The sequence below is a fragment of the Bos grunniens genome, chromosome 15 (genome assembly GCF_055505025.1).
Source record: "Bos grunniens cultivar Pamir isolate PY7600 chromosome 15, Bosgru_T2T1.0, whole genome shotgun sequence".
NCBI lineage: Eukaryota > Metazoa > Chordata > Mammalia > Artiodactyla > Bovidae > Bos > Bos grunniens.
Genome location: NC_141179.1, coordinates 66,949,303 through 66,966,869, shown reverse-complemented (window position 1 = coordinate 66,966,869; position 17,567 = coordinate 66,949,303). Strand labels below are relative to the sequence as shown.

General features: G+C 45.8%; 1 protein-coding gene and 1 long non-coding RNA gene across 7 annotated transcripts in view; one reads left to right on the top strand and one right to left on the bottom strand.

The window, feature by feature from the left end:
* Nucleotides 1–2,196, bottom strand: part of LDLRAD3 (low density lipoprotein receptor class A domain containing 3) — a 274,030-nt gene extending 271,834 nt beyond the window's left edge. For all 5 annotated transcript variants that reach the window (XM_086341148.1, XM_086341150.1, XM_086341151.1 and 2 more), the window contains exon 1: nt 2,100–2,196. In XM_086341148.1, coding sequence (XP_086197274.1) covers nt 2,100–2,145 — 46 coding nt within the window. In that variant the 5' untranslated portion in view covers nt 2,146–2,196. The remainder of the gene's footprint in view (nt 1–2,099) is intronic.
* LOC147358427 (uncharacterized) lies at nt 1,502–15,206 on the top strand. Of its 2 annotated transcripts, XR_015142257.1 has the most exons (5): nt 1,502–1,614; nt 2,668–2,738; nt 10,529–10,708; nt 11,707–11,779; nt 13,952–15,206. It is a non-coding gene; the product is annotated as an uncharacterized LOC147358427 (long non-coding RNA). The 2 variants fall into 2 exon arrangements; XR_015142258.1 differs by lacking the exon at nt 10,529–10,708.
* Nucleotides 15,207–17,567: the final 2,361 nt, after the last annotated feature.

The following is a 17,567-nucleotide window of genomic DNA, read 5'->3' as shown; positions in this document are numbered from 1 at the left end:
GCAGGCTTCAGGAGACGTGACCGGCCCTGTTCTCTGGTGACAAGTTAGGGCAAAGTGAAATCCCTGCTAGAAGGGTGATACTTAATATAACAGGAAAAATGCACACACTTCAACCTGCCTAGAGGTTTCTAAACTAGCAACTCACTGTAAAGGTGAGTCAAAACCACTCAAGCCCAAGAAACACGGGTAACAGAAAACCACCAGTTGGGACAGCTAGGTGTTTTGTAACTACCACCCCCCATCCTTCCCTCCCCACTATGACTGTTGTTCAGTCGTGTCCAACTCTTTGAACCCCATGGATTGTAGCACACCAGATTTCCCTGTCCTTCACTATCTCCTGGAGTTTGCTCAAACCCACTCTGACTATTCTACTTACTTTAGCCCTATTTTACACGTACACACATATTAACCAGTGCTGACCAGAGAAAGACAAAATTAACTGTACAGCTATTTTTACAGTGATGAAGACTCAACGAAAGCCACCCAGTACTAACTGGGAGATGCAATAAATAACAGTTTCTACTGGGCCTCAGGCAGTTCCCTGAGGACATGCACAAGACCTGGCTTCTGGACTGTCCTACTTGGGTTTTATCAGGGGACACACCAGGTCAATACAAATAGAAAGCATGAATCTAGGCAGGTCTTTGTGTCTGAGATGTCCAGGAAACCTCCCAGTTCTAACAGCCTCCAAATAATCACTCGTCCCTACCTGTGACTGCCAACGCCCCCTGGAAACCCTCTCCCTGGGGTGGCTGAGTAGTTCAGGACAAACAGGACACTCTGACCCACACCTGGTTAAAAATCCACAGCAGCCACCAGCATTCCACCCTCCCTGGAAGCCGCAGAAAACCCACAGACATCTAAGCGGGAGTCTCAGAGGAGTGGGGATGATGTCATAGGTCTTAGAGTGGGGGAAGGCTACCCAGTGGATTCTCAGGATGGCCAGGACCAGGGACTCCAAACAAGGAGGAGGGTTTGTCTTTCCTAGTGCACATCTGGCAGGGAGGGGGAAGCCTGGAATTAAGTGAGGCTCAACTTCCCCAACAAATACACCCCCAAAGATACTTCCACCTCAAGTAGCTAGAAGTATGTGGGAGAATCGAGCATGAATTAGACATGTAGATGGCACCAACTTCAGAAAGTTCACGCTGCCCTGCCATCTACTTTCCCGTGCACCAGCTGCCCAGAAATAACTATGGGGGGGTCAAGGGCCTGCCGACCCTTGGAGGGGGCAGCTGACAGCTGTGACCAGAGGGCAGGGGCAGGGGAACAGCTCCGGGCTGGAATCTGGAGCGTGCCCACATCAGCAGAAAAGTTCCAGAGAACGTCACGCTGCTCCTGAAGACCTCAGGGTGCACACGCTAAAGGCGATGCCAGGTTCAAAGGGTGGCAGATGAACCCCGTGCCCTCTCCCAGGGCATCTTGCCGGACAGGGCGTCCACCGTAAGGCGAGTGGGGGTGATCAGATGATTTAAATAAATGTCCTGCTCCCAGAAGCAGTGGGAAAGATGAATAATTCCCAGGTCCGGCCCTGCTTCATCTCCCTTTGCTTAAACCAAACAGTCCCAGGGAGGAATGGATGGGAAGGGCGATACCACCCGCCCGGCGGACCAGGTAGGAAACTGACGCACGGGGGTGCACACAAGACCCAAAGGGGCCCTGGGGAGGCTATCGCAGCACCCAGCACCCCGCGTCTGGGATGCTGGGATCAGGGAAGCGTTCTCTCCTCTCCCCACCCTTCTTCCTTTCTTCTACACAACACACAACACACACACACACACACACACACACACACACACGAACTCTCCAGCTACGCCCAATCGGGGCAGCTGCCGGGCTCCCCAGAGCCGGACTGCACACAAAGCCCCGCCCGTGCATACACCACACAGCACAAGCCGGCGCGCACGCCCACACAATAGGACGGCGCGCACCCCGCCGCGGCCCCTCGCCGGGGTCCCGGCCAGCCCGGCGCCGGGGTCCGCCCTCTGTGCACACCCGCGCCGGGAGACGCAGCCCGGGCAAGGGGAGGGGGCACGATCGCAGCCCCGCCGCCGCGCCCCGCGCCCCTCAGAAAGTTCTCCGGACGCCCCCCGACTCACCCGCGGCGCTGCTCAGCAGCAGGCACAGCGGCCCCAGCAGCCACATGGCGCGGCCGCCGCTCCCGCTGCCCGGCGCCGTCGCTGCCCCCGCGGCCTCGGCGACGACCCCGCCCCTCGCGGCGCCGGCCCCGCCCCCGCGGTCCCGCCTCCCGCCCTCCCCGCCCTCTCAGCCTGGCCGGCCTGGCCCCTCTCTGCGAAGTTTTCGTGAGCATCCGGGCCGCGCGCCGCCCGCGTCCTGCCCCGGTTGTCCAGGCTCAGAGAGGTCGCCAAGGGGGCCACGGAGGGTCCGGCCCTGGCGGCCGCTCGCCATCAACCCCCTCTGGCTGCGAGGATGTAACAGTCCAGGCCCGGTCCTCGCCTTCTCTTTCTCTTTTTCCTCCCACTTCTGTTCCTCCATCCTTCGAGGATGCAGCGCTCACAACCTCCTCAAGTCCCAAACTTGAATTCTTTACAGAACTAACTACAGAATGAGTTTACTCCAGGGAAGGAAAGAAGTTGAAAGAATTGGCCAAATGTTATGAGAAAGAAAAAATATATATATATGTATGTATGTATGTATTATTTTTAGTAGCAATATGGAATACGAGGAGTGCTTCTCAAACTTTTCAAATGCATCCGACGCACCTGGACTCGGACTCAGTAAGTATTGGGTGGGGCCTGCGATTCTGCTTTTCTAAGAAGCTTTCAGGTGATTTGGAAACTGATGGTGAACCACAAGTGGAGTAGGCACACAGCTTTAGCCTGTGCTTTATTTCCTCTGGATCTTGTCTGCCTAGACCAAGGGACTTTGGGGCCCCAGTTTGCAGAAAAGGAAAGTAAATGTGAAAGTAGAAGCCCAAATACAAAAAGAACAGCTGCTCCAGTGCAGTTGGGGCTCCAAGACAGCACTGGTGACAATTGCCAGAGGATTTAGACGGAGGAAGAATCAATGACGCTTTCGGTGTCCACTGTCCAGCCCCTTCCTTCTCCAGAAAAAAAAAGCAAGAAAAAATGCAAGTCATCACCCCAAACTGGAAATATCCATTAACTGAGAAATGGATAAAGAAATTGTGCCCTGTCACTTAATGAAGCAACAGGTGCTGCTGCTTTAGTCACTCAGTCGTGTCCAACTCTTGGGACCCAGTGGATTGTAGCCCTCCAGGCTATACGGTTCTCTGTCCAAACAGTTCTCCAGGCAGGAATACTGAAGTGAGTTGCCATTTCCTGCTCCAGGGGATCTTCCTGACTCAGGGATTGAACCCCGGGTCTCCTGTACTGCAGGCAGGTTCTTTACCGACAAAGTCACAAGTGGCTCAACATGAATGAATCTCAGAAGTGTGCTAGGAGAAAGAATCCAGGCTCCAAGGGGGCATTCTGTATGACTCCATTTATAAGACATGAGGGATGAGGACAGGGAGGGAAGCAAAGCCATAGGGACCAAAATCAGCTCAGCAGACACCAGGATCTGGCCTGGGGAAGGACCAGTGCAAAGGGTCACAAGGGAACATTGTGGAGCAGTGAGACTGTTCTCAATTTGATTATGGTAGTGGTGGTGGCAATGGCACCCCACTCCAGTACTCTTGCCTGGAAAATCCCATGGATGGAGGAGCCTGGAAGGCTGCAGTCCATGGGGTTGCTAAGAGTCGGACACGACTGAGCAACTTCACTTTCACTTTTCACTTTCATGCACTGGAGAAGGAAATGGCAACCCACTCTGGTGTTCTTGCCTGGAGAATCCCAGGGACAGGGGAGCCTGGTGGGCTGCCGTCTCTGGGGTCGCACAGAGTCGGACACGACTGAAGTGACTTAGCAGCAGTGGTGGTGGCTATTGTTGTATACAAGACATACATAACTTTATGCGTTTGTGAAAACTTAGAGAACTACATCCCTAAAACCCACACCTAAAGCAAGTGCATTTTAATGTGTATAAACCATACCTGTTTGAAGGAGCTGGGAGGGCATGGGTGCCGGAACTGCTAGGTAAGAGAAGTTGTGGATGGGATACCCACATTAGATTTGAGATGAACGGGAGAAACCACAGAACATACTGAGATTCAGTGTCTTTGCATTTTAATTATCTGCTCTAGGCTGGAAATATAAAGGTTAAAGTGGATCAGGTCAAAATTTTAAAAATAACAACAATGGTTCAAGGTAATGAGAAAATGTGATGCCATATAGGCAAGTTGAGCAAGTTCCATATTACAAAGTACTTTGTTAAATATGGAAAACACAAACAAATTCTCCAAAACATTTAGCCTCTGGGGGTTTTCTTCTGGGGTCCACAAGGACTAGGGTGCTCATCTCATGGGCTTCAGAGAATTTTAAAACCCCCAATGTTTTATGCAAATTTCAAGTGTGTATGAGTACATACATTTTCCCAGGAAGTGTGTTGGAATGAAGCCTCTGACCTCTGATAATGATACAGAAGAAGGCAAATAATTTCTCCTACAGCTGTTCATTTGCCTCCAAATATTAGAAATATGGAAGGAGGAATGGACCTGACCCAGTACCATCTTTCTTATTTCCCTGTGTTCCTCTGGGCACTTGAGCTTCAACTCTGTAAGTGCCTGGTTTACTTCCTGCCTCTCTGTCTCTGTCTCAATTTCTCTCTCTCCCCTCTCCCCCTGCCCCCTCCACACACACACGCACACACATTTCTTTTAAATATATTAATGTCCTTGAGACCATTCCAACTATGTAAAGCCCTCTTTACATTCCATGTTGTTTTTATACTTCTATTGAAACACTCTCAGCCTCCCCACCGTTTAAGCTGTTTAGTTCAATTCAGTTATTCAGTCGTGTCCAACTCTTTGTGACCCCCATGGACTGGAGCATGCCAGGCTTCCCTGTCCTTCACCAACTCCCAGAGCTTGCTCAAACTCATTTCCATCGAGTCAGTGATGCCATCTAACCATCTCATCCTCTGTCGTCCCCCTCTCCTCCCACCTTCAATCTTTTCCAGTATCAGGGTCTTTTCAAATGAGTCCGTTTTTCGCATCAAGTGGCCAAAGTGTTGGAGTTTCAGCTTCAGCATCAGTCTTTCCAATGAATATTCAGGACTGATCTCCTTTAGAATGGACTGGTTGGATCTCCTTGCAGTCCAAGGGACTCTCAAGAGTCTTCTCCAACACCACAGTTCAAAAGCATCAGTTCTTCGGCACTCAGCTTTCTTTATGGTCCAACTCTTACATACATACATGACTACTCGAAAAACCATAGCTTTGACAAGACATACCTTTGTCGGCAAAGTAATGTCTCTGCTTTTTAATATGCTGTCTAGATTGGTCATGGCTTTTCTTCCAAGGAGCAAATGTCTTTTAATTTCACGGCTGCAGTCACCATCTGCAATGATTTTGGAGCCCCCCAAAATAAAGTCCGTCACTGTTTGCCCATCTATTTGCCATGAAGTGATGGGACTGGATGCCATGATCTTAGTTTTTTGAATGTTGAGTTTCAAACCAGCTTTTTCACTCTCCTCTTTCACTTTTATCAAGAGGCTCTTCAATTCCTCTTTGCTTTCTGCCACAAGGGTGGTGTCATCTGCATATCTGAGGTTATTGATATTTCTCTGGCAACCTTGATTCCAGCTTATGCTTCATCCAGCCCAGCATTTCACATGATGTACAGTTCAGTTCAGTTCAGTCGCTCAGTCGTGTCCGACTCTTTGCGACCCCATGAATTGCAGCACACCAGGCCTCCCTGTCCATCACCAACTCCCAGAGTTCACTCAGACTCACGTCCATCAAGTCAGTGATGCCATCCAGCCATCTCATCCTCTGTCGTCCCCTTCTCCTCCTGCCCCTAATCCCTCCCAGCATCAGAGTCTTTTCCAATGAGTCAACTCTTTGCATGAGGTGGCCAAAGTACTGGAGTTTCAGCTTTAGCATCATTCCTTCCAAAGAAATCCCGGGGCTGATCTCCTTCAGAATGGACTGGTTGGATCTCCTTGCAGTCCAAGGGACTCTCAAGAGTCTTCTCCAACACCACAGTTCAAAAGCATCAATTCTTAAGCGCTCAGCTTTCTTCATGGTCCAACTCTCACATCCATACATGACTACTGGAAAAACCATAGCCTTGACTAGATGGACCTTTGTTGGCAAAGTAATGTCTCTGCTTTGCAATATGCTATCTAGGTTGGTCATAACTTTCCTTCCAAGGAGTAAGTGTCTTTTAATTTCATGGCTGCAATCACCATCTGCAGTGATTTTGGAGCCCCCAAAAATAAAGTCTGACACTGTTTCCACTGTTTCCCCATCTATTTCTCATGAAGCGATAGGACCAGATGCCATGATCTTCATTTTCTGAATGTTGAGCTTTAAGCCAACTTTTTCACTCTCCTCTTTCACTTTCATCAAGAGGCTTTTTAGTTCCTCTTCACTTTCTGTCATAATGGTGGTGTCATCTGCATATCTGAGGTTATTGATATTTCTCCCGGCAATCTTGATTCCAACTTGTGCTTCATCCAGCCCAGCGTTTCTCATGATGTACTCCACATATAAGTTAAATAAGCAGGGTGACAAGATACAGCCTTGACTACTCCTTTTCCTATTTGAAAGCAGTCTGATGTACTCTGCATATAAATTAAATAAGCAGGGTGACAATATACAGCCTTGATGTACTCCTTTCCCTGTTTGGAACCAGTTCGTTGTTCCATGTCTAGTTCTAACTGTTGCTTCTTAACCTGCATACGATTGTGTCTTAACCTGCAGACATATGTGTCTCAAGAGGCACATAAGGTGGTCTGGTTCCCATCTCTTGAAGAATTTTCCACAGTTTGTTGTGATCCACACAGTCAAAGGCTTTGTTGTAGTTAATAAAGCAGAAGTAGATGTTTTTCTGGAACTCTCTTGCTTTTTCTATGATCCAATGGATGTTGGCAATTTGATCTCTGGTTCCTCTGCCTTTTCTGCCAGTTCTTTGGAATTCTGTCAAAAGCACAGGACCCTCAGCTTCCGGAAAATGTAATAGGATCCACTGCTAATTGTTCAGATCTCAGGGAGCCAATCCCAAGTCTTTTTTTTCAGTTGATTTCATAAAAATAAAAATCAGAGTGCTTCATGGCTCTTATTTACCAAAAATGAGACACTCTGAGCTTGGATGTGTGCTTCAAACATGGCTTCACATTGTTAAAGAAGGGAAGAAAGAGTTTTGTCTCACTGTGGTCTTTGGTAGAATGATCTATAGTTCTCATGCTTTTTCTCATCAACTCCTCACAGCAGCTCCAGCCACATCACACATGAAAATAGCACAAACTAGACTTGAGCTCAGCTTCTTCTTCATTGTTCAGTCGCTAAGTCATGTTTGACTCTTGGTGATCCCATGAGCTGCAATTTGCCAGGCTTCTCTGTCCTTCACTATCTCCTGAAGTTTGCTCAAACTCATGTGCATTGAGTCAATGATGCCATCCAACCATCTCATTCTCTGTCATCCCCTTCTCCTCTTCCCCTCAATCTTTCCCAGCATCAAGGTCTCTTCCAGTGAATTGGCTCTTCGCATCAGGTGGCCAGAGTATTGAAGCTTCAGCTTCAGCATCATTCCTTCCAGTGAATAAGCTTCTTCTTACCTGTGCTCCAGTTCTCTTCCTAGTCTGTGACTTTGGGCAAATGATTAGACTCTCTGAGCTTTAGTTACCTTATCTGTAAAATGGGAATAATAAGACACCCTAGATCTTAGGGTTGCTGTCAGGATTCAGTGAGCTATGTGAAGTCTTCTGCACAGTACCTTGCCCATAATAATTGCTCAAGAAAAAGTAGATGCTGGTGTGCTTGTGGTTACGGTTCACACTACAAGGCAGCTGCTGTGGTAGCCAGTCTCCACGATGGCACTCAGAGATCCTTGGCTTTTGGTATTTGTGCTTTCTGTAGTCCCCCCCCAATAATCCCCCCCCCCATAATCCCTTCCACATTGGCCTGGCTGACTCGTGTGACCAGTAGATATTGTGGAAGTGGCAGAGGGTACCCTTGAAGGCTGGATCACAAAGGACATAGCACTTTCTTCCTTGCTCCCTCCGATCCCTTGCTCTGGATGAAGTCAGCCACTGTGTTGGGAGGACACTCAAGAAGTCCTGTGGATAAGCCCACAGGGAGAGGGACTGAGCTTCCTGCCAACTTGGACTGAACCATCTTGGCAGCAGAACCTTAAGTCTCAATCAAGCCCTCAGATGACTGTGCCTGGACCAATATCTGACCGGCTATTGCAAGAAATCCTGAGCTGGAACCACCCAGCCACTCCCAAATTCCTGATCTACAGAAACTATCAGAGATAATAAGTATGAATTGTTGTTTTAAACCACTGACTTCCAGGTGATTATTTAGCAGTAGATAACTAGTACTTCTGCCTTTAAAGCCATCCAGGGGATTGGCTCAATGATTCTATAGGACCTTATAAATGACTGCATAATTGGAAAACACTTTGAATTTTGACGGCTGCTTAGTAAGCACTCAAATGTTTGTTTTATTGTTATCATGGTTTATTCTGAAATTACTGTCATTATCATCACCTTTTTTCCAAAGCACCTAGGCCACATTCAGACTTTAAAAAAAGGTTTTAACTCCAGGAAGAGTAAAGATGTGAGTAGAACTAACAAGCAGAGGAAGAGCCGCGGGACACCAGAGAGACAGAGAGAAACTACTTACAAAATGCTTACCGGAAACTAGTAGACATTCGCTTCATAAAAATCAAGGTAGATGGCCTTGCTCCCTTCCTCCCTTAGTTATTTCCTTGGCTCACAGTTTCACATGGGCGCCATCCTTCCTGCTGTATGCTCTCCCTGTCATTCATCTGCTTTTTGTTCCTTCTGGGATGTAAAGAAAACAGAAATTCGCTTGAGGATACAGTCACAGAAGGCTCGTTCCCCTCCACACGGAGTGGATGCTGGAATCTGCCGGCTGAGAGGCTGCCTGGTGGAAGAAGATGACTGCGCTCTTCCCGAAATGTATGCCCACGCGAGCTGTCTCCCCCATACCACGACTATCATGACGCGTCAGTCAAGTAAACTACTCCACAAGGGCTTTGGAGCAGCGTGACACACCTGGGCCCCTCGGTCCCCCCACTTACCAGCTCCGTGAGGCTGAGAAAGTCACTTTCTCTGTCTTTCAGAGTCAAATTACTCTGAGTGCCATTTTCCTGTGCAGTGGGCGTAACAGTTTTACCCACCTCCTGGGGTTGTTGCATGAAGCAGGAGGACTCACTGATTCCCTCACTTATTTGACAGTTGTTTAGAGAGAACTGTGTCAAACACTGTTCTGGACTCTGGTTTGCTGCTGTGAACACACCTTTCCTTGTACTCACAGAGCTCACAGTCTAACTGGGGAGACAGACAGACATCAAATTGACATGTAATACAGTGTCCTTTATCATAAGGGCTATGTGAGGCATTCAGCAGTTTCTGACTCACAGTCTTCATTTGTTCAGCCCTTATTTGCATTACTTGCTGAGGGCCTACATTTGAGGGGTAAGTAATACCAGGAAACATGAAGGTTAAAACTTCGAATGTCTGCAGTAGGCAACCTCTGAGATGGCCCTCAATGATCTTACTTCCTGGAATTCACACTTTTACGTCATTCCCTCCCTTGAATGTTGCTGGACCTAGTGACTCAGTTCTAACAAAGAGAATACAGCCAAAGTATTCCAAAACTGTGCTCAGTCACTCAGTCATGTCTGACTCTTGGTGGCCCTATGAAGTATAGTCCTCCAGTCTCCTCTGTCCATGGGATTCTCCAGGCAAGAATACTGGAGGGGGTTGCCATGCCCTTCTCCAAGATATCTTCCTGACCCAGGGATCAAACCCACATCTCTTACATCTCCTGCATCAGCAGGTGGGTTCTTTACCACTAGGGCCACCTAGATCATACCAACACTCAGGCTCCTGTTTCTTTCTCTCTCTCTCCCTGTCTCCCTCACCAGTTGCCAATTTCCAAACTGTACTATGGAAAGATTCAATTGGCAAGGAAGTATAAAGGCTTCTAGCGACAGCTAGTAAGGTACTAAGACCCTCAATCCAATGAACCCACCAACAACTGAATCCCGCCAATAACCACATGACTGAACTTGGAGGCAAATCTTCCCCTCAGTCAAGCCTTCAGATGAGATCCAACCCTAGCTGACTGCTTGGCTACAACTTCATGAGAGACCTTAAACAGAGGAACCCAGCTAATTGTGCCCAGATTCCTGACCCAGGATAACTGGAAGATTATATGCTTGTTGTTTTAAGGCACTAAATTTTGAGATAATCGGTTATAGACCAACAGATAACTAATACAAAAGCCTTACTGTAAACACTGAGTCTGTGAACATTCAGCATTATTGAATCTCACTTACCCATTAGCCTGAGGAAGGCAGTAGGAGAGAATTGTCATTAACCAAGTGTCTGCATCAAACATTGTATATTTATGATCACATCTATCTTCACAGCAATCTCTGAGTTGAATGTTATGATGCCTTTTGCACAGATGGGGAAATCTGAGGTGCAGAAGTGACTGGCCCAAAATAACCCACAAAGTAAACCAAGATTTGAAGCCAGATCCTTTTGATTCCAAAGGATTCCCACAATACCATTCTGAGCCTTGCTGCCTTCTATAGCAAAACAACATCTTATTCATAAAACTTAGAAGGTGTGAGCAGCTTGAAAGGTAATGTGCTCACTGGGTTTGGGGCTAGACAGGTAGAAATGCTCAACACATCAAATGGAACTTGATTTATTATGCAATACAATTCAACTCCCAGAAAACTTTTCTAGATGTGTCTAATTATAGTAGTTTCCACACTCCCAAAAATGCTGAGTATGAGAGTTCTCCCAGCTAGAAATTAAAGTCATCCCAGAGCTGCCAAATGTATAGATATATTTTTAAATTGTCAGACTAATCTACAGAGAAATACTGCTGGGAACCAGCACAGTTCTTGTAATTCATGTTTAATAAAGTCACTAGCTTGAGGAAGAGAGATCTTCTGACATTTATAAATGAAAAATTTGTACCATCTGAAAGGATGAAAATTTTACCCCTCATTTAGAAAAAACATGCAGCTTGTTATTTATTTTAATGTCTCAGTTTTACTGCCCCTTGAATGAAGTTGTCTACATCCTTAAAAGAGTTATTTTTCATTTGTGATCAGGCCTGGAACCAATGAACAATTATATGAAAAAGAATTTAACCTGAAATTTATTAACTGGGCCTTGTTGCCAGCTTTCATCACAGACTTTTTTTTTTTTCTTTCTCAATTGGAAAGGGGGGAAAAGGTAGATTTATTAAATGTATAAATCTATTCTTGGTCTATCAGTTTGAGAGGGAAAACTGTCATTGAATTATATACAATAGACCTGTGGTGTGCAATATGGTAGCCTTTAACTGCTTGTAGCCCCAAATAGATATACTGAGCACTTGAAATGTGGCTATTGTGATAGGAGCTAAGTAAAAAGCCAAACTGAATTTCAGGTTCAGTACAAAAGAGAATGTAAAAGATCTCAATAATATTTACACTGACCATAGGTTGACATAAGGGATTTAGATGTATAGGTTTATATAAAATAATATTCAAATTAACTCCACTGGTATCTTACTACTTTAATGTGGAAATTTTAAAATTTCACATGTAGCTTGCATTTGGGGCTCACAACATATTTCTTTTCAAGGTAACTGATAATAGATGTTTTATCTGATGAATGACCACACGACATGTCTGCTTTCCTGGCATCATTGTTAAATGTAAGTTCACTTGAAGATCACTGACTTGAGAGAAACTTTTTTTCTCCCAGTTTCTTCATCTAAATAATTTTGTTCCCAACCCTTCTTAACCTTATATTCTGGTCATCCAAGTCAATGAGATAAAAGTGATTTTAATGTCATTATTTCAATATTACAAATGCACCACAGGGTCCAAAAGAAGGAAGGGAGGGAAATGAATAGAGAAGAAAGGAAGCGTCTTTTTAAACATTATGAACATTTGGCGCTTGGGTTCTGAAAAGTAAGATTTCCTGAAGTAAGATTTCAGTAGGGAAATTTATACAGTAATTAACTAACAAGCCAAAAGTGATAGGAGATATTCACTCAGTGATAAATGGGAGACAATGCTTCCATGATCTCCTTCCCTAAGTAACAGACTCTTTCATAGACAAACAGGCAAGCAGTGCTTTAACACAAGTACTGAGAAAAAAAAAATCATCTGGAAGGTAAGTAGATTTACATTTTTAAACTGACATTATTGGAACATTCCTCCTGCACCATGAAAACTCTGCTTTAATAATTTACGTTGTTTTTCTCTGTTCACCTCAGCCTACTTCTCTTAAACACCTCTTGAAGTTAGATTCTTTGGGCTTGATTGATTTTAATGTTTAAAAGCTTAATTTTGGGGCACTGATTGCCTGATCTGGAGCTGATGCCGTGTGGGTTTGCAGTTCAGTTCTGGATGGCAGGGGTGTAGAGAAGAGGGATTTTTTGTGTGTGCATCTTTCAGTGAATTCCCACCTCCAGAGTGGAAGAGAAGGAATGAAAGGGACAAGAAAGGGAATTTTTTTTTTTTTTTCACTCTTGCCTGGAAAATCCCATGGATGGAGGAGCCTGGTGGGCTGCAGTCCATGGGGTCGCTAAGAGTGGGACACGACTGAGCTACTTCACTTTCACTTTTCACTTTCATGCACTGGAGAAGGAAATGGCAACCCACTCCGGTATTCTTGCCTGGAGAATCCCAGGGACGGGGGAGCCTGGTGGGCTGCCATCTATGGGGTCGCACAGAGTCGGACACAACTGAAGTGACTTAGCAGCAGCAGGACCCTTCTACCTGCAAGTAATGAAAACACGGTAGAATTACAGGTATTGTTTGCTTCTGTTAGGCATTGGTCTTTAAGACAAGCTGGCACCTTTACCTTGTTATTCAAGCCATAAATCTGGGGATAAGGCTGGGTTTCTCACTCACTTTTCCCCAACAATGTCAGTCGCTGAGATTTGTAAATTCTACCTACTTAATGCCTCTTGAATACAACTCACCCTTCTCCTACCCTCCTGCCACTCCCTTCATTCAGATCCCCTGCACCTCAACCTGAGTTGCTTCAGCCTTCTTCTGACTGGCCTTCTCGGGTTTTGTTTTGCTGCCATTCAATCTGCTTAAAACTTCCATGGCTCCCTATTCCCCACAGGACAAGCTCAGACTTCTCAGCTGAATATATCTTTCATGAGCTGCTACTGGGGCTGTCATGGGGGTTGAGGGCAGAGAGGGGCATAAGGGCGAGACCAGAGGAGTGGGCAAGAGATCTGGGGCATGTTAAGAAGTGTAGTCTTTATCCTGTGCACAATAGGAAGTCACAAATGGTCAGTTTCAAGCTGGGTCATGCACGAACAGAGGTGCTCTGGTTAAAAGCAAGGGTTCTAGGATCAAACTTAGCTTCAAAGCCTGAACATGCCACTTTAGCTGTGTGTCCTTGGGCAAGTTACTTAACCTTTCTGAGCTGGTTTCTTCAACTGGAGAAGGGAGATAAGACCCCATGAGATGGATACAATTATGACACTTAAATGAGGTTGTGCTCAGCTTACTACCTAGCACATAGTAAGCACTTGACTAATCATAACTAACATTACCACTAATAACTCTAAATCTTCCTACACTTCCTCCAAGAAGCACTCCATGAGCCCTCAAAACTGAGTTAAGCCTCATCCCCATGTATTCTTTTAACACTTTGTATTTTCCTTGTTGGTAGGACTTATGAGCCTGTATCTTAGTTGACCATTAATATGTCATTTCCCCCATCAGACCATGCTCTCCCTAAGGCTGGGAACTCTGGCAAGAAGTTACTTTGACATTTACTAATTCAACAAATACCTTAGATCACCTCCTACTTTGATTCACATGATCTCTTTTGTCTTATCTTTATTTACACCTTACAGGTGAGGAAATAGAGGCTCAGAGAATCAAGCCATAAGTCCGCAGTGCTACAATCAGTGACCGTCAGAGCTGTGATCCGCCTCTGGCCTCATATCTCACAATGGCCAGCTGGGCAAGAGGAAAAGCTGAGAGCAGTAACACCCTCTAAAATGACCTTCCCAGAGCAGGACGAGTGTCCTCACTCAGCCTCACGAAATGGCACAGTGAAGGAATAAAACATTTCAGCTGGAAAAACAATAGATAGCCAGAAATCAACCCCAATTCTACCAGAAGTCATAATTCCAGAAAATAGAACTACATACACAAACGGCAATATATTCCAAGATACACATAATAAAATCACCTTGGCAATGCCTATGCCCTTGTGGCCAAACCAGGAAGGGATTGAATTTAAAAGAGAACCAGTGAAGGCAAAAGGAGAAGTGGGAGGCAGAGGATGGGATGGTTAGATAGTATCACCGACTTAATGGACATGAATTTGAGCAAACTCCAGGAGACAGTGAAGGACAAGAAAGCCTACTGAAGTCCATGGGGTGCCAAAGAGTCAAACACTCCTGAGTGACGGAGCACACAGCTGGAGGACTTTTACCCACATGAGCCCATCCAAAGAGGTGTGCCTACCCACCTACAAGGTTCAGCTCCGTGCCACATAGCCAAGAGCCTGAGAGTGGTGAAACACCAGAGTAATTACAATGAAAATTTCCAAGGGGGAAAGATCAGGTCGTGGTAATGCTAGAAGCTGTCTGCACAGGCCAGTTGGCTCAGCTCTCTCAGCATGGGGCCAATGAAGCCAAAGTGGAGGCTGATACTGTTGTGGGCCAGTTGGCTTTGCCCTGAAGGAAAAAAAAAATGTTCTCTGGTCACTGGCTAGAATCTTCCTCCGGCTCAGTTGTCCTGCCAGTGCCAGTATCCGGGATCAAAAAAGGCTGGGGCAAAGCACTCTGGAGAACCTACTGCTAATCTTGAGGAGCAGGGCTGACATTCAGGCAGCACACACCAGTACAGAGAGCTGACTGTTGGGATAAACACCCTGAGTCTCCTGAGTGTCCCTCACATCGCCCCAGGTGCCCAGCTCCTCCCCAAGGCAATAGTGAGAAGTGGCAGAAAAGGAAGAGAAATATAGAAGCCACCCAGCTTCCAGTACTGGGGGGAACAATCTGATGTCACAGAGTTTACTAAATGTGTAACCAAATGAGGCAATGTTTATCAGTTTGTATGTTTCTAGATTTAAATAAACTATCAAATGAGGGCAAAAAATGTCTCAACATTCATCTTGAATTTGAGTTCCAAAATTAGTCTTCCTGAGAATAGAAACGCTTTTCCATAAAAACCACAAGTAGACACTTACTGAGAGTTTTCTTAGTTGGGATTCCCCCCAACAGCAGAGCTTGAGACGAGGACGCAGACCAGGCGGTTTCATGGGAGGTGATCCCAGGAAGCAGGGAGGGAGTGAGGCCAGAGGGATGACAGGGGACAGAAATCAATACAAGGAGTATTTGTTGAGCTGGTTAACACTCTGAGCAGCTGAGACTCACCCCTCGTGTGCACCCTCTGGGATCCATGGAGACCACACCTCAAATTATTTCTCTGAATTCGGAAATGAGACATTTATGCACGGACTCCTGTCCCTCGTTGGTTGTGTTAACCATGTGAGCTTCCCAATTGTCCCACTTTGGAAAAGCTCTCGATGCAGCAAAACCAAGAGGCTTAGTGATGCTGGAGGTGGGATCCAGCCAGAATGTGAGCAAAGTGGCCCGCTATAGCCACAGCCCAGATCCCATGGGGGCAAGTGATGAGGCTTCTGATACGCCAGGCATCTTACGTTCCACAGATAGGTCCTGTCCTTTTCTTCATTTTCAGAAGAGGCTGAGACACAGAAAGGTAAAGGTCACAGAGCTAGGAGATGGCTGAAGACTCAAACCTGCCTTATTCGACTCCTGAGTCAAAGCATTTAACCTTGTCAAAGTACTGCCTAAAATGGGACTTCATAAAAGAGTTTTTTAAAAGCAACTATTTGCGGATGCGTGGGAGGGAGGAAGAAACAATAGCAGGGAAGATTTTATAAACACACTCCCTGCTTTTTATGGAAATAAGGAAGACAGTCAATCTGGCCATAGATTTTTTAAAAACTCTTAAAAATGTCTTCGAATGACTTAAAGACACAGAATGAGAGACAATCCCCTAACCCCAAAACTCAAAGATACTATGTATTTAAAAGTACAAGTTGCTTATTCAGCTTCCCTGGTGGCTCAGTGGAAACAAATCTGCCTGCTGATGCAGAAGACCCGGGTTAGATCCCTGGGTAGAGTAGATCCCCTGGAGGAGTGCATGGCAACACACTCCAGTATTCTTGCCTGGAGAATCCCATGGTTAGAGGAGCCTGGCCAGTGGCAGTCCATGGGGTGGCAAAGAGTCAGACACAGTTTAGCAATTTAAGAATAACAACAAAGTTGCTATTATTCTAGTGAAAGCCCAATGGATACTGAGGGTACCTGAGGCCCCACCCCACAGCACTAGGAAGGCTGTGGACCAATTATTTAGTGTAATTCTCTACACGATCTATGATTCTTCTGGGCTTGGATTTTTTTAAGAGGTCAAAAGCATGGCTTTCTCTGAAACAAAGCAAAAATGATTTGGGTAAAGTTATAGGCATGTAACATTTGGATGAAGAAGCAGAGCTGATACAGCCAGTGTGCAGCTGGCCTGCCTAGAATCAGAGTGGATGAGAATTAAAATTTGGGATGAATTTACTATCTGGGTTCTCATCCTACTGGGAACGTGGGGATAACGTTATGCATGCAATGTACCAGTCATCCTCAGAGTTAAGCAAACCCAGAGATCAGGTTCCTGGTAAACGGTCTCCAGGAAGGTGAGGGGAAACTTTTTACACAGACAATAAAGGCCACTAAAATGACACGGTTCTACTCAAAGCTCTTTGGGCTCTGTCTCCCCAGTATCACACCTTGTGCTCACTGTCTATTTGATTTCACTGGAAGGTTCTGTGAGTAAATTTCTAGCTTCTGAGGCATGATTGAAACCCAGTTGGTTGCTCCCATTCCCTACCCTTGCACCGTCTTTCCAAGTTTTCTTAAATTTGATGTCTGCCCTGCTTTAGATGAGTTGGCAATGCTGCATCTGATACTCGTTCTTTGAAGACTGTACTTCTGCTTGGTAATTTACAACTAGGAAGTCCCTATATGCACTTTGGAAGAAAAGCTATGACCAACCTAGACAGCATACTAAAAAGCAGAGACATTACTTGCTGACAAAGGTCATCTAGTCAAAGCTATGGTTTTCCCAGTGGTCATGTATGGATGTGAGAGTTGGACTATAAAGAAAGCTGAGTGCCGAAGAATTGATGCTTTTGAACTGTGGTGTTGGAGAAGACTCTTGAGAGTCTCTTGGACTGCAAGGAGATCAAACCAGTCCATCCTAAAGGAAATCAATCTTGGAATATTCATTGGAAGGACTGATGCTGAAGCTAAAACTCCAATACTTTGGCCACCTGATGCGAAGAACTGATTCATTGGAGAAGACCCTGATGCTGGGGAAAATTGAAGGCAGGAGGAGAAGGGGACGACAGAGGATGAGATGGTTAGTTGGCATCACCGACTTGAC